A 21,723-nucleotide genomic window follows, 5' to 3' on the forward strand; every position below is an offset into this window, starting at 1 on the left:
CTTTTTCCCCCCATACATACCAGGCTCTTCAACCAAACCTGAAAGACGTGAATCTTCCTAACGACTCATCCCTTAAAATCACCTTGTGAAAGGGATTTTAATTTAGTCTGTTCCTTAAATATTAAGTTTGAGGACACCGTGTTTCATAATTTTCTGACTTTGCGCAGATTAAACCCATTTAATCAGTGACTCTAGAAAATGATTGGTAAGATTGGTTAAAGTAAAAGTTATGTGTAATTACTAATATAAAATATGTGTTGCATGTTAGTAGATTGACTTAAACACTGGTCAATTTTCAGGACATTTTAAAGACTAAATGAGTAATTTAGTAAAAACTAATTGTGAAAATGACCCACTGAGTTGAGCAGTAAAGAGTCATCATGGTGAACATCATCCGTGACGCACCAGAGGAGAAACAGAGGAATCATGACTCGTGTGAAGCTCTCAGCCATTTTCTTTGGTGCTGTGATAATGTCCAATACAAACGTCTTTAAATTGTCTTTTGAAATCCACAGCACCTCGTTTCTCCTGCTGCAGAATTTCACAAAAAAACCCTCTTATGGAAATTCACATTAAATATTCAAATCATTCCTCCTCCTCCTTCCTTCGACTCCCAGCTGCCTGCGGTCGGAGCTGCTCTTCTTTAAGTGCCCCGGCCTTGTGTACTCTATGCAGAGCGATGTGAACACTTTAAGAAAGAGACACCAGGATTTACTCCACGACAAAATATAATTTAATGAATTCACTTTTCACCGTGTTGATCACAAATCTATATAGATGTAAAAAATAAAATAAAAAGAGGAAAATATCTCAGCACTCTCCTTCCGTCTTAATGTAAGGCATGCAGTCTGGACAGAGCTGTGGACATTGAAAGCTACAGGAGACACACTCGGCACAAATACACACAGAAGCGCTCGTAGTGTCACACACGTTGTCTCTTGGCCCAATATACATTTATTCTCTTTGCACAAACAATGAGTAGAAGTGGGGATTCATCACAACACCAAAAGTATAGTAGTTCACAAATAGCCACGGGGTACACAATCACTTTCTTTTTCGCCGGGGGCTTTTTTCTCTCAGCTCTTGAGGAACAAATGGAACAGTGCAGCTGGAATACGTTAATATGTGAGTTACACTGACAGTTACACAGACGGGGGGGTTAGTAGCTTAGCACGTGGTGGGAACGATGGTTGTAACAGCCGTGACTCTCACACTCAACCCTTTGCAGCGAGCCCTTGTGTCAGGAGCTGGTTCTCTGCACCAGCGGAGCTTCGTCTTCGGGGAGAAGGACGTCCTTCGTTCTGAAGTTACATCAAAATGCTGCAGTTGTAACCCTCATATATAAAAAGTGCAGACATTTTGTCTATGGTGCAAAATCCTAATGACCTCTGGGATTCAAAGTGGCCTCAGTTATATAAATACAATTATATATTTGCCTCCATATAAAAATAAAATTAGCAATACACAAATATTGCACGGCTAAGGAGTTTAGATTTATCCGATTTATCGACAAGCTACCGAGGAAAATGTACAAACATGGAAATAATAAAAACCTCCGGTGCTGTATAAATAAATATTTAGATACTCAGTTTTAACTCCCTACGCATGCAGCTTGTCTCTCTGGCTGTGGAGGAGGTGGTGGTGGTGGTGGGCCAGGGGGGGGGCAGAGGTGGAGTCACGGCTGCCAAGGGGAGATGGAGTTGGGCTGTGCGGGGGGGGTGAAGGTCACGGTGGAGCAGCAGGTAGTTCTCAAGGACAAACGTGGCGGAGCTCCTCAGTGCTGCTGCGCCTCCAGCTCTCTCTGGCGGCAGCCCACGGCGGTGATGAGGGCGGCGCCCTTGCCGCTGCCGTCCTCGGACAACAGGAAGGTGACGTCACACTTGGGGGCGAGTTCCTTCACCGTCTGCTGGAAGATCCGGGAGAAGCTGAGGGGGAGAGGGCGACAGGAAACTGTGGTTAGGAGCTAAAAGAAACAAAAGATGCTCTGTCGGTCCAGAGATAGGACGAGCCGCCGAGCGAGGGAAGTCCCTTCAGGACGAAGAAGCTTGACCTCATCTGGAGAGTTGTGTTACTGCAGTTGTCGAGCGAACACACAAACACATTAATCCTGCTCAATGAGTCCGCTCTCGATTTACAGTAGAACCAGGATCTTAGCCTCAAGATGTCTTTGTGAAAGTACTTATAATCATAATTAATATCGATTGTTATGGGAGTTCTTTGCTTCCCTGTGTGGCTCTTCAGCTGGAGAACAGGACTTACTGATGTGGTTCTTCTCTTCTCTCAGATTTCTGACGACAGGAATTGGAGGTTTGAAGATTTAAACCTTTTAGAGACATTCTAATTATCTTTAAAGACCAAATCCTCATCAACTCTCCTCATCAAGCCTTTAAGCTTTTTAACTTTTACATTCTCAAAAAAATACCATATAATGCACCAGTGGAAAGAAACCCTTTACATGTCTTTTGTCTGTGTGAAAAGTTATAATTAAAAATGTCCAATGTCCTCCATTGATGGATACAAGGACATAAGACGGATGCATTAAGCTGTCCCTGTGTCTTACTGAGGGTGCAGCTTGTAGAGCGTGCCGTCCACGCCCACGGTGACCTCCAGGTGGTCCAGGCCTCTGTTCTCACGGATCTTGTCCACCACGGCCGCCATCCCGGCTCCACAGATCTGAGCCGCGCGGTGGGACACGGTGCCACACACCTCTTTGACGATGATACTGTCATCACAGGTGCTGTCGAGCCCCAGCTGCTGCAGGATGGCCCTGACCTGCAGCAGCGCCAGACGATCACTGTGGGGGGGGGGGGGGGGGGAGAGTCAGAGGTCAGCCGACAGCGGTAAAGTCACCGGATCCCTCCCAGCTGTTCCCAGAGGCCAAGGTGGGCTTAGACGGTGTATAAACTAAGTCGTCACAGTGCGTCCCCCCCCATTCACTGATGTGTTATCCCTCTAGATGCTACTTTGCTGCTTAAGCACCAGCTTTCATGCAGTTATCATCTCAATCACAGCAGCTGTTTATCACGTTGTCACCAGAGATTGTTCATAAAACGACACAAGCAGATATTTAACGTTTCAGATGTTTTATATCTGACAGTTGTTAAAGGATAAAACCAGCAGTGATGTGGTCCGTTCACTTTTAATACAACTTTCTTTTGTTTTTGAGTGCTACAAAAAGTTTGGTTTTAAGAAGAAGAGAATCTCTGCAGACCAGTTAAAGCTCCTATGAAATGATTTTACCTCCCAACTCCCAGAGAGGTTATGTTTGTGGAGCATTAACCCCTTACTGCCTGAATTCATTTCCAATTATATAAAAATGTTATTGGTGTTTTCGGCCTGTCATACAGATGCTTAATTAAGTGGAGATTGTTAATTTCAATATAGCACATACAAAAGATATAAATTTAGGTATGAGGCAAATTAGCGACATTAGGCATAATGGGGCATAACCTTAATTTAACAAATGTTGGTATGTAGATTATTATATTGATGCTGCTTTTCATTGAAATTGAATAACAACATATGTTTTCTGTACAATCATTGCTGTTCCATCATAACATTATTTCAAATACAGCTTAATACCTCAAAGACCGGAATGGGGTTTGAGGCAAATTTGCGACATTCGTCTACAAGGGGTTAACTGAGACATTCTCGTCTTCTGGTTTTTATCACTTGTGTCCTGCTCAGGTTTTTATCAAGTTTTAGATGCGCTTCCTTTCTGACACTTCCTCATTATAGTCTGGATTTGTCTGCCTCTAGATAACCGGTGCCACTCACCTCTCTATCTGCGACAGGAACTTTGTCTCGAAGATGCCCGTGGTCTTCAGCGTCTCTGAGATTTGTCCCCGGAAGAGGAAGCCGCGCTTGGTCAGATCGATCAGAATCTGCCTGACGATCTCTCCCAGGTACATGCCGCTGCACATCTTCTCGTATCTGACCAATAGAAGACCAGGAGACAAATCTTTAGATCGCTGCAAGACTGACACCCGTTGAAGAAATTCAGAGAATCGGGAGGAGGGTGGATTTTACAGAACTGCTTTTAGATCCAGCTACGACATGAACTGACAAAGTGTGAAGCCTGTTCCACATGGACAGTAGAAGTGTTCAAATACTCTGATATACTTTAACATTTAAAACCTCTCGACCTTTGTTTGCCCTCGTTGAGTGAGTGTTCGTCCACCGAGGTGTCGTACTGCGTCCTGATGTCGTCCAGGCAGCCGTTGTCTCCGAACGCCCCCCACTCCATGTTGACGCACATGCGCCCCTCGTTCCCGTCCACTATCTCGATGTTCTTCATCTCCTCCATGTAACAGGCGTTACTGCCCGTCCCTGAGAGGACACAACCGTCCATCAACCTCCACACCGAACGGACACTTTAAATACATGAAGTACAGAAACTTCTCTAGAGTCCGTGTGTGGAAACAGCTGTCGATCCGAGAAGCCGTTGTTTTAAAACCCACCTGCGATCAGTCCCACCTCACAAGTGGGTTCCTCGTATGCACAAGTCATCATCGTGCCCACGGTGTCGTTCACTATGGCCACCACATCCAGCTCAAACTCCTAAAACACAAACAAGAAACACTGGTCTCAGGGCGACGGACGAGGAAACCACATTCAAACAACCTCACTATTCATGATTCATGCTTTGTGTTATAATAATCCAACAAATCTGTAAGCAGAGACACGGTTGATTTTATTTCTCTTTATCTGCAAGGCACCAAATATCAGATTATTATTTAAAATCCTTTATTTATATTTCCATTGTGCATGACAGCCATTTAAACTCCATGTTCTCTGTCCAACAATTGGAAGGGGGGTGTTGACAGAGGGATTAATATCTGACCACACTGAGCAGCATGCACTTCACTCACATTCCTCCACAGGCCGAATCCAGAGCAAATACACAAGCTGCTTCACGAGCTCCGCCACACTCGCACAACACACCGGATCATGTTTGTATCATGATTGTCATCACTGTGGTGATTCTCAGTCAGAACGAGCAGACACTCAAAGACACACTCTTCCTCTGAGAGAAGCTTCCCAGTGTTACAACGTGCTGTTTATAACACAATAACCACACACAGCTCCAGGTCCTCAATGCTTTACCTGCAGGTTACTGATTTACAGTCACTTAATACTTACTGGGTTCTCCATCTAAAAGTGTGAAATCAATGTAAGAATCTCAAAGTGATCACATTTGAATATGGAAAGTTAAATTCGACTCCTTCACCTTGTCTTCAGTTATGTATTCTTCAGTATCCTCAGATCTGTCTTACTTGACAAAGGTCTTTAATATTATTCATCAAAGTTAACTTTAGCTTTAACCTGCAGACCCCCAATACGATGTTGCTCTATTAAACATTTCATTTTGCGTCCCCACATTATTTACAGTTTAATTTCTCTACTTGTCAGAATAAACCAGTAGCTCTCTGCAGTGGAAACACAGTGAGCGGACAGCACCTCCCAGTCAAAGCACTTAGGATCTGAAATCACTTAATGACATCGATGAACACGGTTAGAGAGACAAACCCTCGAGATGAGAACTGCATCAGCAAAGCAGCAGATATTAATTTGAATGAGCAGGAAAATGGCAGATATTAAAGTTATAGAATGGAGATGGTTGAAAAAAGAACATTTGTAAAAGCTTTTAATTATTTAGAACCAGTTTCTTTCTCAGTGGGAATAGTTGTTTAACTGTGGCAGCACGTTACTGTCACAGTAAATATCATGAAGGCAGCGGACACACTGTGCGGCTCTCTGTGTTGCTGCAGTGATAATAAAAGTCTCACGTTACCTCTTTCCTCTTGATGGCGTCCCGGAGCAGCTCCACCACGTCCTCGCCCTCGCAGTCTGTGGCCTTGAAGCCTTTGGTCCAGGTGACGAGCTTCCCCTGCAGAGCACACAAGTCTCACTGAGGACAAATCCACACGGCGGAAATAAACTCTGAATAACAAACGCAATAGAACGTCTGCAGAACGGCCGTCTGACTAAATCACGGAAGGGCACTTTGTGGAGAACCTACTGCGTCCAAGCTGGTCTGGTGGCAGGGGAAGGAGAAGGTGAAGCCGAGCGGCAGTCGAGCACTTTTCATTCCCATGTAGTCCAGGAAGTCGGAGATGCAGTGCACAATGTGGTCAAAGAGCTGGAAAGAGAGAGAGAGGCTGTGAGCGGTTAACAAACGTAGAGACATGGTTTGATTTGCTCATACTTTGGTTTCTATGATTTAGAAAGACCCTCATAGATAGATGCATCCTCCAAATGTGGTTTATAGTGAATAGAAATGAGAACAAATCTATTTCCGAGTTGAAAAGATGATTGTTTTCACCTCCTCTCCAGTTCCCTGCATGACCTCTATGGGAATCTGGTAGATCTTGTTGTGCATCTCCACCGACCGTCTCTTCCCGCTGCGGATCTTCACCAGGAGAACACGGAAGTTGGTCCCTCCGAGGTCCAGAGCGAGGAAATCTCCGTTCTCTGTGTTTTACAAGAACGTTCTCGTTAGCAGGAGAACCATCGGATCTTAATCTGGTGACAGGGAATCAACTTGTTAACTTTGAATTTAAGAGCCCAGGAGTTGAATATTCAAAAGTTACTGATTCACAGGTTTTCACTGCAGCAGGAACATTTCAAGTTTTGTTAATAAAATCCGAGGTTTTTCCTCTTGGATTGAAATGGTGCTGCTCTTGTCTGAACTGGTCTGTGTCGTTAATCTCTCCACTGTCATTAGCTGTAAACCATAATGGAGGTTTAATCTGATGATGGCGTGATGGGGGCGGACTGGGGATCTTTTTTTTGAATAATGCCGAGGAGCCGGATTCTCTCGTTCCTGCTTCATCTGCGTCGTGTCTCGTCTTGACTTTTGGAAAACTGCCAAGTGGTGAAGCCTCCGGTTGTTTAGCACTTTGTTGACGTGAGACATTGAAACCTGGTGTAAACTGAAGATCTGCTTATGAATAGTGCTTTTCTGTTCTTCATGGACTGATGGACGGTATGGGGTTCAGCATCAAGGACACCTCTACGTGCACACTGGGAAAGCAGAGGATCGAATCACCGACCTTCCCATTAGTGAGTGACCCGCTCTGCCTCCTGGTCATAGTGTTAATCAAGATGGACGACACGTCTCCACTTCCTCCAGCGGACTCTGTCTTTTTACGAATTCTGAGACAAAGTCTACACAGCGGCGATGGGGGGGAACTCACGATCGACCAATCACAAGTCAGCTGTCTATCATTAAGTCTCAGTCTGCATCAGATAATAAAAAACTGATCTTATCAAAGACATAAACACACACTTACATAAGTGTGATAAGAACTTTTGAAAAATTACAGAAACCATCTTTGAAAAATATATTTCATCTCCCATCTGCTAACACGGAGGAGGCTCATTTATGACCTATACTGCAGCCAGCCACCAGGGGGCCCAATGAGACTGATGGACTTTAGGGAAGCTCTCATGTCGTCCATCTTTCTTTTCCAGTCGGATCTTAACCAGAACTCAACAGATCTGATCAATAAACTGCAGCAATGACTCAAATCCCATCAAAATACAAAGTTCAGTGACTTGTTGATGTTACGAATACTTTCCCTGCCTTCTCCATGTATCTTCTACTCTGTGATGAAAAGCCAGTTAATGGTATTTTAGTAGAATAATATGACGGATGTATGAACGGTCTCTCTCTCTCTAATCACCTGATCCGTCGGGTGTGCTCCGGACGAAGGTGGGCAGCATCTTGACGGCAGCCTCCTGGTGGCTCTCCTTCTTCAGGCCTCGCTCGATCTCGGCCCTCATGCGTTTCTTCACCTCCAGCAGCTGGGCCTTGCTCAGCCGGAACTCCGCCAGCGTCTGCTGGATCTGGCGCGACTGCTCCGTCAGCCGGTACGCCACCGCGGTCACCATGGCTGCTCCCTTCGCACTCCCACTCTCCGACAGCAGGAAGCGCACGTCCGAGTCCGGCACCAGGCGGCGCACCGTCTTGTGCAGGCGCCGGGCGTATCTGATCAGAGAGCAGCAGAGGTCAACAGTCAAGAGAGAGGCTTCACTTAGGTGATCCATCTGTCACAGACTCTACGACAGGGGGGAGACACTGAGCAGCATGTGAGAGGATGTATTTACTTCATATCTCACCTCCATTGATTTATCTCAGTTCCATATGAAGACAAACTCGTACAGAACTTCACAGAAAATACTTATGGGACATATTCTGGAATGTAAAATCCAGTTAATGGAGCCGGTTGATGTCTGGGAAATCATTGACCTTGATATTAATCTGGATTTATTCTGGAATGTTATCATGATATACCATAATCTCATGTAATCTCATCACTGACCCGTAGTTCAGTGCTGTCCATTAAATTAAGCTTTATTGTTTGTGTCCAGATACAAAACCTATAGAAGCCAATGTCTGTTTGTGTTCAGAATAATTTCTCTTGTAAAATAAGTTCAAAGTTTCATGATTTGATTTAACTTTAAATTTGGATAGATCATCTCAAGAGGAGTTATTATTTAAAACTCGTCAGATGACCTAGGTTGGAGGATTTATTTGAACTGTTTCCTTGCTGTTGTTTCTAGCCTGTGTCTCTCTTTGTTGGTCTTGAATGTGAAACATGAAGACGCTGTGTCCTCGGAGCATCACTTGTGTGTTTAACTCTCTCCTGACCTCCTTGATGAAGTGCTACTCACTGCGGGTGCATCTTGTACAGCGACCCGTCGATGCCCACGGTGGTGCGCAGGCGACCCACTCCTTTGTTTTCCTTTAGGCGAGAGAGGATGCCTCCCAGCGTGGATGCGATTAGGTTTGCCGAACGGAAAGACACGATGGTGCACACGTGCTGCACGGCCAGGCAGTCCTCGTCTGAGGGCTCCACCCCGAGCCTCGTCAGGGTCTCCATGCACTTCTTCAGTCCTTCTTTAGTCCTAAAATCAGAGGGAGTCATCAGGATTAAGAAGGCCGTCCACGCACCTGCAGGACCGAGTCGCTCTGCTCACTCACTTTTCGATGGCAGACACGTGTTTGGTCTCGATCTTCCCTTTGGTCAGGAGCTCGGGGGTTATCCGTCCCTCAAACAGCAGGCCCTCTTTGGCCATCTTGACCAGGATGAGTCGGACCAGCTCCCCCATGTACATCCCACTGGCCATCTTCTCGAACCTGAGCACAGGGAAGGAACCGGTTTGTGTCAGATGATGCCTCGTCTCTTTAGAGGACTTTACTGGACAGGAGGTCTGTGGAACTCTTTTCTGTTACATAACAATATGTTTGTGCTTCTGGACTAAAAATCTATCTTTTCTAAAATAGTGTGTAAAAGGAAACATGCTCCCACAGCCTCCCCAAGAATACCACAGACCACTTTGTTGAATTGTGCTTTCCTGTACTTTACGTTTTGGAAGAAAAGATTTCTGCCCAAAAACTAAACCTTGAATTTCAAAGGGAATTCTTACAGCTGCTTCCCTGGGTTGATGGACCCTCTGTCGATCTCACGGTCAAACTCTGTGCGGAGGTCCTCCAGGGACCCGTCGTCCCCGAAGGCCCCCCACTCGGTGTTGATGCACATCCGGCCCTCGTCTCCCTCCACCAGGTCGATGTGACGCAGCTCCTCCATGTAGCAGGCGTTGGTTCCCGTCCCTGAATGGAGTCAGCAGTGTGAGTCACATGACTTGTTGTGAAGCCTGTGGCGCCCTCACATGTAGAACTGTGCTCACGGCTCTTGTACAAGCTTGTGTTAAGGTTTTAAGATCTAGTAAGTGAACCATCAGTCTGTGGGATCGAGTCCTCACCTATAATGATGCCCACTTCACAGCGCCGGTCGTCAAATCCACAGGTCATCATGGTGCCAGTCGTGTCGTTAACCACCGCCATGATGTCGGCGTCACAGTCCTGGAAAAAACAAGATGTGTCAAGACCAGCTTTTCTTGGTCTCTTCTAACACAACTTTTCCATCAGGGGACAAACCAGCTGTAGCATAGTTGAATAGGATAAAACCCTCACCCCTCGTTTCTTGATGGCCTTGTTGAGAAGCTTCACAACGTCCATTCCTTCCACGCCACTGGCTTTAAACTTCTTTGTCCATGTCACTAAGACTGCCTGTAAAACAATTGGTTTCATGAGAGACTGACTAAAAGGTCCAGGTTTCACAGGTTAGTAGTTTTTCTATCGACATCATCAAAAAGGACATTTGGCTGCTTTTCAGAGCGCGTTTAGAGAAATGAAAACTCAGGAGTATCTGTCATAGTCTGGAGGAAATAAACAACACATTATATAAATGTTTACCTCGTCCAGTTTGCTCTGGGCGCAGGGGAAAGAGAAGGTTAATCCGACCGGAAGCTTTTTGTCCTTGATTTTCTGCTTTTCCATGAAATCAGCCAGGCAGTCTGCGACGTGACCAAAGAGCTGCGAACAGAGGAGATTCCAACAGTTGTGTTAAATACATACAACTATACAACATTAGACACTTTAATGTTAATATAAGACTTTATATCATATACACCTCACACCCAACTTTCAATCAGAAATCATCAGCAGTCAATTGACGTAAGAGTATGAGAGTGACAGAGGTTTGTGTTCTGTTTCTATTTAGTTTTTACTCAGCTATATTTAGAACCACTTTTAGGAGAAAGTGCAGTCGGTAATATGTGATGTAACAGACGTGTCAACAGATTCCAAAGTCTGGACATGATTGATTTACAAGCTTTACAAACATCATGTGATCAACTTGATTTCTTTAAGCTGTTTTCCATCCTGAGGTATTTGTATTATTTCAGTTTGAATTATTGAGGTATATTTCCTGCTGTTTTCGCCCATGGACTCACTCTGACAATTTCTGGACATTTTACACGGGGGGGGGGGGCACTTTCATGCAAATGTCCGGACTTTGGTGCAGTTCATGTTTTCTTCTCTAAAACTGTTCTTTCTAAACCAGCATATTCTTAGAAAGTCAATAAAATATTATATTTAACTAAAACCCTCCCGTTCATCTGAGCCACTTTGTTAACAAACCTGTTCATATATCACGTTACATTTCTGAGCAGCTGTCCCTTCCACATTTCAACTAAACAGCATCTGTCCTGTCCTGTCTGCGTCTCCGTCCCGCTCTGGACCAATCATGCGGCTGCGGCGGGACGTCCATGTTTTGGTGATCGTGTTACAATGCGCCCGCCAGCTGTTCTGTGCAGGTTCAGTGTAGGTCAGGCTCGGTGTGACGCTCTCTGCTCTCAGTGTTACTGCAGAGGTAGTTTTACACAAAGTGATCTGAGGCCTGACCTTCAGTGAGGCTGGGCAAACACTGAGTAGAAAGAATCCTCTGTGTGACCTGGGTCGGGCTGTGTTGATAAAGGGATTACAACACCGGGACATGTTAAACACAGTCTGGTGCCTGTTTTTAGCAACAGCCATCGATTTTGTTTTTGTCTGTTTAGGAAAAATCGATAAAGTTTAACCCTAAGGTTTAAAAATACACGGATGTCCTCAGTTGACCTTGTACCTCCACCAAGGTCCAAAGGTCCAGTTAAAGTTAATCTCCTAAATGTACCTGATTTATTTATTTTTATTTTTAAATGTCCTATTTCACATTATAGAGGGGTTGAAAGATTCTAGATGCACCGTTGTGTTTTGTGAAAATCCGTTAATTAGTTTTTGTGCGATCGTGCTGACAGGTGGGAGGGGCTTCACCTCCGTGGCAGAGGTAAAGATAGAAGACATGTGATCACCTGAGTCCCGTTCCCGTGGATGATGTCATCCGGGGTCTCGTACACCTGGCTCTCCATCTGAACCGGCTGCTTCTTGTCCCGCGTCACTTTCACCCGCAGGATCCGAAAGTTAGACCCCCCGAGGTCCAGCGCTATGAAGTCTCCCTTTTCTGAAAGAATGACAGATTCACATGAAAGGTCTGTGGACACACCTGTCAGCAGGATACAGGTCCAGATACAAGAGGCCAGAGTACAAGTGAATTTAAATCTGCAAGGGGCCGGTAGCAAATCACAATACATCTACTAACAAAGGGGATAATGTGTTTTTAATTTCACGACACTAATTTCAAGATTCCAGAACATTTCTGGGACAATGGAAAGTCCATCAGTTTCTTTCTCTTCCCATTATTTGGACGCAGATCACAGCTGTCTGTCTGAATAAAGTAGATCTGTCCCGAGTGTGTGTAATAAAACCCGGGAACGATTGAAGTTGATCATAGGATCTGATCCCGTCGGAACCTGAGGCCTGACAAGAGAGACGTCCGTTAAGAGACACAAATGGAAAAATGGCCTAAAAGCAACTCAGCTGGTTTCCCACTGAAGCTCTTATTGTGAAAAGGCCAGAGGTGTCTGCTGCTCCAGGCAAGAAGCCCGAATGTAACGGGATCCTCCACAGAGAGAAGAAGCGTCACAGCTGCTTTCATTTCACCCACTGAAATATTTACTCACAACCTGGTGCCGCTCAGGATTTTGTCTTGATTAGAAACTGAGAGTTACCTTGTCTGGACTGTGGCACTTTTATTCCAGCTAAAACTAAACTGAAAACTCAAAAACTTAAGGGGGAAAGGTCCCTAATTTATCTTTATACCCTTATTTTGTATTCTTCTGACACTGATCCAAAGTGACTCCCAATGCAGACAGGATTGCGCAGTGGGATCTGACCTTTGACCTTGTGGTGTTGATTCAAGTAGGGAAGAATCCGTCCTCCCAACTAAACAATGTCCTTCACTTTAGTGTTTGCTGCGTTGTGCTATTTATCCCCTTGACCTGCCTGGAATGAGCAGTGACCGGGCCTGACATCCACAAGTGTTTCTGACTGAGGGCAGATCACGTGTCCAGGTGATAGCCACGTCCCACCACGACCCCGCAGTCCAGTCCCATCGACTCGTGGATATAAATAGAAATCTGCTCCTGTTGGCAAACCCTCTGGAGTTGCATCATTTGAAGAGTTCACTCAGTAAAAGTTCATGGGATTTATGGATTGACTGGATTTTTTTTCCCCCCCACAGTATAATTTAATAATCATCTGCATTGTTTTCATTACATGTAGAGTCTGACTTCCCCAGACGTGATTTGAGTTGTGTTGACGAGTCAGTGGATCTCTGTTGTGTATCAGACTCAAATCTAAACGGACTAAAGTTTAAACCTGAGATTTACGCTGGATTTGTGAGAGCAGGACTGAGATGAGCAGGTCTTTGTAACATTTGAGTCTTCTACTCGTAGACTAATCTTATTACACAGGGAGGTTTACCGTGCTCTGTGACTCCTCATTAGAGCTCAGCCATGATTTCATTCACCCGTTGTCCTTTAGAGTCGCTCAGAGGGAAAGAGGAATTAGATTATCTGTCACTGAAGCACAGCTCAGGTTACAGAGGAGGAACGTCTCTGCTCCAGCTCTGCTTCCTGTCTTCACACATTGTGTTGTAGTTGAAACCAGGAGCTATTTATAATGTGAGAGACGTCTGGAAGGTGAAAGCGTCCCCTCCTTGTTCGGGCCTCGGCTCGTAGGACAACCACTTGATGTCTCTTCTGTGTTTGGACACTGTTTACTAACAAGGACGAGGCAAGATGGCAGCCTGCAGGTCTACACACAGAATCATCATTAATTACTTATTTCTTATAATGTAATAGAACAAGATTCCATGAAGTTTTCCAATCTATCTGTTTTTCAGAATATTTTGACGTGTCTGATTACAGGGTTATCATCCGTCAGTGTTTGTGTGTTATGAGACGAAGACGTCATGTGATTGTGTTGTTTGAGCTCTTTGGCCCTGAGGCTGAAAACAATGGAGTTCTACTGAGTCCACGTCAACACAAAGAGGCGTGTGTTAACTCATCAGCTCTTTTTATTATAACAGATCAAAACTAATCAATTCACAGTTCAGACTAAAGACGGTTTATAATCAACGTGAACCTGTCCTGTTGTTAAAGGACAAACTGCATCATGGGAAGTATTGTGTTAAATACTGTTGTGATAAGAATGAACCAAAATGATAGAAGCCATTTTTGGTCCACGTCCCATCCAATAACATGAAGGAGGCAGCGTTTACCACCTATACTGCAGACAGCCATCAGGGGGCGATCAAGCTGCTTTGGCTTCACTTTTTGGAGGCATCATGTCGGCCATCTTTATTTACAGATTCCTTGAGCACGTTAAGCAATAACTTATTTGGTTGATTGGATTAGAAAAGTCTCTAAAAGGTTCTTATTTAAAAATAACTTCCAAGTTATATCTAAAGCTGAAGTTGGCAGCGACGCCTCAATCAAGTAATTTTAATTCCAAGTTTTGCTTAAAGTCCTGAAGCTTGTTCAGGCAATTGTTTCCCTCATATCTCATAAATATTAAATTACTACTACTGATCATTTCATTCCCTGAGGCTCTCGATGTGACTCTACCTGATCCATCGGGGATGGACCTGACGAAGGTGGGCAGCATCTTGACGGTGGCCGTGGTGCTGGTGTCACGGCCGAGCCCGTTTTCCATCTCCCTGCGGAACCGGTTCATGACGTCCCTCAGCGTCTCGTCCGAGTAGCGCATGGAGTACAGGTACTTATCGATCTGAAGGACAGAGACACAAAGACGGGGGGGGGGGTCAAAATATAAACCTGCACATTAAAAACAAATCCAAACGGTTAATTTACAGTTTAGACGGCAATCGATTTAAAGATAAATCCAGACGAGGGGTTTGTAACTTTCTGATAAATAGAAACTGTAGATTGTGTCTTTATTATTTATTTAGTCACGGATTTGTTGAGTTATTTTGAGCACAGACGCACACACACAGACACACACACACAGGTGAAGACATTCCCCTGCTGTCTAAGCAGCGCTCAGGATAATAAGTGAGTGTGCAGAGCAGGTAGCCTTGGTAGCATCAAGTTTAAATTCATGCTGTGTCACTGATTAACTCGAGACAATAACCACGTGTTAAACTGACTAAACCTTAACTTAACGGACAATAACCAGTCACACTGACAGAAGCTTTTCAACTGTTGTTGGGTTTTTTCTGCATTCGATTTAATTCGTAGCACAAACACAGGATAACAGTTTGACCTCAGCTCATTGGCCGGTCGGTGTTTCCAGGGTCATTACTACCGGTAAGAGTTTGACCTCTTCCCCTGAAATGTTCAACCCAAAGTTCAACCCTCGTGCCAGGACCTCTCGCGTTGTGTGACCGATTCCTTTCCCCTGAGTCACTGTTAACACATCATGTGAAGGAGCCTCTGAACCGGAGCAGATATTTTCATGAATAATCAGCAGGTTTGAAACTTCCACTCTGTGCAGTTTAATTGTTGCATTAGAGTTAATGCTTCTAATTAGGGCATGTTTGTTGAGGGGGGGGGGGGGGGATTTGCTCTGGCCACTCACTGTTGTTGTTACATCATCACACAGTGGATGCCATGAGGCACACCGGCCTATTCTGTCCACACACTTGTTTCCCATCAGGCCTCTCTGTGTAGCGTCTCTATTTTTAGCCTCTCAGAAAAAAGACAGATGTAATGTGAGGGTCAAAAAAACTGTACGAGACAATTTCCTAAAAATAATGAGCAGAAAACAAGATGTTCTTCTATTCCCTTCCTTCTCCACACGTCTGTTGGGGGAGTTTAATCGTTCAGTAATTCAACGTCTTTCTTTTATACTCACGAGAAACATCCTTTATATTCTCTACCAGCTTGATCCAAGATCCAAAAATAAACTTTAACGATCCCACGGAGAGAAAATGACTTGTTACAGCAGCAGAACGAGGGAGGAAAAGTATACAAATATAATAAAATAGGCAATAACATAGAATATAAAACATGTTCATAATATAAACATTAAATACAGACGCCCTTGAGTAAAGGTCTAACCTTTATTTGAAGTTGAGTGATGCCATTGTGACATATTTGTGGCAACGCAAACCTAAACGTAATTGTTTCCTGTTTTCAGTTCGTAAAGATGAACCCACTTTTTCTGTGAGAGGTTAAAGTTCTGTAAATATGTATTTTAAAGTAATTTAGACTCAAAATTAAAAGTATTAAGTATATTAGTCTGATCCAGGGTTTACTGTCAGGTTACCCTACGTCGGCCTATTTCATCATTGGCTCGTGCAACTACTGCACAGTGACATCACGCATGACATCACTCCCCCTCCACCGCTGCCCACTCCCCCTCCCCCCGGGAACACCTTGCCGCTCTCTCATCCAATCAGGTGGCTGGTTTCTACTCATCCTCAGGTCAGTGTCTCTGGATCCAGCTCACGTTTCTCTGCTGATGAATTCGTTGTGTGTTCGCTCGCAGAAATAACGAAAGAATGACGAAGGGAAGGAGGGAGGAGACGGAAGAGGAGAGAACAGAGTGAGAAGGAGGGAGGGACGACATCCCGCCGCTCACAGACACCTGTCTGCTTCCGACGCTCTGGGAACACTCGCTGGTGAGAGTCTGTCTGCAGCACATCACCACCATCACTCACCACAGCCCCCGTCAAGGACACCACGTCCAGCACTGTGAACCCACCTGATCAAACTAGAACACCATCAAATCCCCGGTAGAGTTCATCATGGCCTCCTCCACTTCCCTCCTCCCCCAGCCTGATACGCCCCACAGCCTCATGTACATGCCTCCATGTTAACCGGCGTCCATGGCCGCCCACCCGGCCGCTGTCACCCCACACATTCCTCCTCCGCCACACAAAGGCACCGCCGCCTCGCGCACTCACCTTCTTGAGTTGATCATCCTTCAACTCGGTGAAGTAGTAGGCCAGAAGCTGAGCCGCTATCATCTTGGCTGCACGTCCGCCAGGAGCTGTCAGCAACTAGGAGGCGGTGGGAGAGCAGAGAGGAGGGAGAGGAAGCTGCCGTCCCCCCGCAGTGATCCCTCTTTATCCTGAGGAGGAGGAGGAGGAGGAGGAGGAAGCAGGCCGCGGCCCAGCGCCGGGACAGAGCAAGGTTACAGGGAAGAAGTCTGGTGGAACAGGAGTGCAGCAGTGGTCGTGTCTGCTAGTCTGCGACGGGCACACACTCACAGCCCCTATCTATCACACACACACACACACACCCACACACAGCACAAACACACACACTGAGCCACACAAGCACACACAGAGGCTGGGTTAGTGTGTGTCTCCTCCCTCTGAGCTGCTGGCTCCCTGTTAGCTCTGGGGAGATGCAGCAGCTCTGCTCTGGAGTGGTGGTTCTGTTATACCCTGCCCCCACCGAGCTCTCTGATTGGCCGAGCAGGGGAACGGGAAGGAGGGGAGGGCAGGATGAGAGGAGGGGGCTTCTCCCACAGCAGTGAGGGAGGGGGAGAGAGGGAGAGGGAGGAGGGGGGGGGGTGGTCTGAGCTGAGGGAGGAAGCTGCTCCTGCATGAGACGTCCCTCACGTTGCCATGGCAGCCAGAGGAGGACGTGCAGGGGGACAGGGCCGCCACACGATGATGTCATCACCGCTCGTCCTGCTGCATCACTCCCCCGCAGCATCACATGACCAACTGTGACAGGCCGACTCGTGACGGACGGTTTCTTATCTCCTGTCACGGTGTCCCAGTCCTCAGACCAGAACTCCCAGTGACTGCTTCAGAATCACAACATTCAAACCTCTCATTATAAATAACTGGGCTGTGATGTTCACTCCTGACCTTGAGAAGATGGAAAAGTCTCTTTTCAGGATTCATCAAAGTCATAGAAAGGCACAAATAATTTTCTCCTGATCTGGATCCACACCAAGATGTAATGGAGACGTTATCCTTCCACCAAACTCTGTTTATATTTACAGTATCTTTAAAACAAACGCACACATCAACAAACGGACAGAGGTGGAAACACAACCTCTTTGGCAAAGGGGATAACAACACTAAAGCAAAAAGAAAACTGGAAAAAACATCTGATAACTATTTTTCTTCACAACCTTTTTCGTTGTGAGATTTTTGTCGGCGGGTCCTTGGTTCAAATCCCACAAAAGAGTCTCCAATACAGTAAAGGGACCTGAAGTGCTGGAGTTAAAGGTTCCATAATCAGGTGATTTATAAAAAAACAAAGAGAAAGTAAAGCAATCAAACCACAGAGAAATGTACACAGACATTATTAGATAGAGAGATAGACAGATAGATAAATAGATGGATAGACAGATATACAGATGGATAGATAGACAGATAGATAAATAGATGGATAGAGAGATAGACAGATGGATAGATAGACAGATAGATAAATGGATTGGATACTTTATTGATTCCCAAGGAGATGTAGGCATCTCTTGGCTCAAAACACAAACACACATTAAAATGAGCCATGGGGATATTGTACTAACTTTAAAGTCACTGCGCACGGAAGTGATTCATGATATTATTGAAGATGTTGAATTTGCAGCTACATGTCAAAAACGTGGATTTCAGGAAGTCTTTCCAAGGACAGAAATCATCGGGACCAGTGAAAGTATTTCCTCTGAATTCGAGTTTCGCTCACGTTCTTTCTTTCCACCAAGTTTCAAGAAAATCTATGTTTTTGTTTGATGCCAACGTGAAAACATAAACTCCTCAGTTGAGATGAACACAAGTCGGAGTTTAAAGCTAGAATCTGCTTGTCAACAGATATTCATAAATGAATTCCATCACATCACGATCTTTTCCCACGTCTTTGAATGTCCAATGAGACCTGATGCAACAGATCTCAGCGTTGCCCCACATGGAGACGACACCCCCCCCCCCCTCCCCGAGTCAGCTGACTCCATGGCGTGTCAGCTGACTCTGTGACGTTCCCCTCGTTTCCAATGGAGCTGCTGAGATTTAGGACTTCCCTCCAGGATGCCTGTGTCTCCGGCCCATAACCCCCCCGGAGCCGTCTTCTGCAGCCGGGGGTCACAGGGTGCATGAATGAAAAGAATAACCTCCCTGTACTGTCTCTCCCCCACGGGGAGGGAGGGAGAGAGAGAGAGAGCGAGGGGAGGAGGGGGAGGAAGAGGAGGTAGAGGAGGAGGGGGGCTTAACATTGATTCACTCCTCTCTCAGGCAGAGTATCCAGCGTGGTGTCATGGCTGCTTCAGGGTGACCTTCTCCACCGACCTTCATCTGTGTCCGAGTGCTGACACACAAACCCAGTTCTGAACATGTCGTCAGGAAACCAGTGCACTGAACCAGTGAAAGACTGAACCAGAGGAAGACTCAAAGTAAACTGAGTGACAGACTTCATTTAATATTATTAAAGCGACAGATGGATTAGAAATAATCTCAGCAAAATAATCACATTAGTGACGACAGTTCCTGATCATTACAAAGAGTGAAGATTGTTCCAGGTCTTAAAAAGTCTGAAGTCCAAACTTCTAAATGTTTTGCCTTCAAAAGTATTAATATGTGTTTTGGTAAATGCTCATTTATTAAATTTGGTCTGACTGTTTTTCTAGAGAATTGTTTTGGCATCGTGAAAAGTTTGTCTGTGTTGTTCCTCCTCAACGACTCAGCTTCTTTAACCGATCTTCAGTTAAAGGGGGAAGTGTAATTAATTCTTCTTCCTTCACATCTGTGGCACTTTATCTTAAATGTTATTCATGATGATCTCCTGCAGTGTTTTCTGTTGGGAGGTCAGATGGAGGAGAAGGATTAATAACACACTCACTGAGCTAATTATGACCGATAAGCATGTTGCTGTTCTGAATCTCATGTTTATGATCAAACTAAACTATGAACAACAGCGTCCTGCGGTCGACTGGAACTGGGACACAAATATTGACCCATTATCCAATAACTTAGTCTCTCCTCATTGATCAAAAACAAGTAACTGTAGAAAAACAGATGAATAATACTTTTCTGCTGTTTGTGATCATTTGGTCTGAAAGTCCAGAGTGAGGAGTGAGTGTTGCTCTGCAGCCACGAGGCCCCTCAAACTTCTCCCTCAGATTATCATGCTCCAATAATCTCCTTTATTCCCACTACAAACAAGCTGTGTGCTGAGGCCAGAGAGAGGAGTGAGCATCAGCAGGAGACACACACACACACACACACACACACACACACACACACACACACACACACACACACACACACACACACACCAGAGGTTTTGTTTTTGTGCTGTAGAAGCTCATGAAGGGATAGTTTTCAGGAATGTGTTTCTGTCTGGTCTTATGAAGCTTAAACACTTTTAAAATCCAAATATTAGATCTTAAAAAGTCTTAAATGTGCTTAAGAGTATACACATATATATATATATATATATATGTGTATACTATTTATACACATATTTATGAGCAGAAAACATATACTTATACACATATATATATATATGTGTATATATATATATATGTGTATAAGTATATGTTTTCTGCTCATAAATATGTTCCTCAGAATGGAGGAGAGGAAGAATGTTTGTGCAGCTGAAAGATTTGGGTTTCAGAAAATAGGACGAGATGGAGAGAATAACATTTAATCAGAATCATCGTTCTCTGAATCTAATATATCCCAGTTTTAAAAATGATTTGTTCCTCTGTCATTAAAATTCTAAAAATAAAAAAGTTTTATTATAAATGTTTGTCTAGGGCTTTGAATTAGTGTTTAATGTTTGCTGCAGCAAAACATCTTGTAAACTTGTTTTAAGAGGAACTGTTTAAATTAGTTTAAATAAAGTTTATCGTTATTATATGCAACAAAATTCTTAATAATTCTTAGTTTTTTTAGCGGAGTAAATATCAAAGTTTCCTATAATGGTGATAAACAGCATTTAGGCAAACAGCCACACTGAAGCTTCAGATAAATAACAGCAGGGGGCAGCATTTCACCTTCAATACGACAAACTGAATGAAAGTTAACTTGTTGACTTGACCATCACTTCACTAATAAAGTGAAGAGAGACACAGATCAAACCTGTAGGAGCCAGTGTCTGTGGAGTTTGACCCGAGGGAATAAAAGATCTGACCTATACCACTGCTATAACTTAGACGTATAGCAGTGGGACCTTAAAGCTGAATTTAAACTTTTATATTTTATTTACCAGCTGAAAGGGTGCTTCCTGTTGTTAACTGGTCTCACACACACATTTGTTATTATTGTATTGATTATTCATCAGGAGAATCCAGAGGTTTTAGAGCAGAAACACAGATTTTTGCTGGTTTTCAAGTTCAAAACCAGGGAATGTGTCTTAAAATGTCTGATGTGAACAACCTCCTGCTTCGTTCTTCATAAATCTGACTTAGATGACAAATCTCAAGTCTTCTCTGGTTTTGAGAAAAAGTATGAAGTAGGTTAGAATCATTTAAACAGGTTTTAAAAGGTCGTGGGTCTTAAATAAGATTCATTAAGGTCTACATTTTAATTTGAGTAGTTCAAACCAATTAAATCCTTGCATCCTTGCATTTCCCCCAACTTAATTTAGGATGGAAGAACTCTGGTGCTGGTTTGAATTAAGGGCCGGATCCAGGATGTACGTTTTTCTCCCCACTTATTTAAACATAGGGCATTTCTCTACATTTCTTATTTTTCAGGGATAAGATAGATAGATAGATAGATACTTTATTAATCCAGTGGGAAATTTAGATAATGCACAATTGTTGATTTCCCACTCTGGTTAAAGTTAAACTTCTCTTTCCTCCTCACTTGCATTTATCTGCGTCACTGACTAATATCTGGGTGTTACTCTTTGCCTCCACTGGGAGTCGCCAAAGTAATCGAACATGTCTAAATCCTCCACTTGGTAACAGAGATATGTAAAATGTTTTTATGAGTTTTTATTGTATTCATGTATTTTATGGATTAAGATGTGAGCAGAGTTTCAGACCAGTGTCCTTTAAACTGAAAAGTG

The 21,723-nt window shown here is 44.3% G+C and overlaps 1 protein-coding gene across 1 annotated transcript; it reads right to left on the reverse strand.

Annotated features, from left to right (window-relative positions):
- Window positions 1-710: 710 nt before the first annotated feature.
- LOC133954000 (hexokinase-1-like) lies at window positions 711-17,103 on the reverse strand. The gene is made up of 18 exons (XM_062388237.1): window positions 16,659-17,103; window positions 14,356-14,518; window positions 11,701-11,849; window positions 10,265-10,384; window positions 9,983-10,078; window positions 9,772-9,871; window positions 9,436-9,619; window positions 8,990-9,145; window positions 8,680-8,913; window positions 7,689-7,993; window positions 6,326-6,474; window positions 6,023-6,142; window positions 5,795-5,890; window positions 4,461-4,560; window positions 4,146-4,329; window positions 3,778-3,933; window positions 2,561-2,794; window positions 711-1,925 (listed from the first exon to the last, which is right to left on the reverse strand). The coding sequence occupies exons 1-18, from the start codon at window positions 16,719-16,721 to the stop codon at window positions 1,775-1,777; spliced, it is 2,760 nt and encodes a 919-aa protein (XP_062244221.1). The 5' UTR covers window positions 16,722-17,103; the 3' UTR covers window positions 711-1,774.
- Window positions 17,104-21,723: the final 4,620 nt, after the last annotated feature.

This window comes from Platichthys flesus, chromosome 5 (genome assembly GCF_949316205.1).
Source record: "Platichthys flesus chromosome 5, fPlaFle2.1, whole genome shotgun sequence".
Lineage (NCBI taxonomy): Eukaryota > Metazoa > Chordata > Actinopteri > Pleuronectiformes > Pleuronectidae > Platichthys > Platichthys flesus.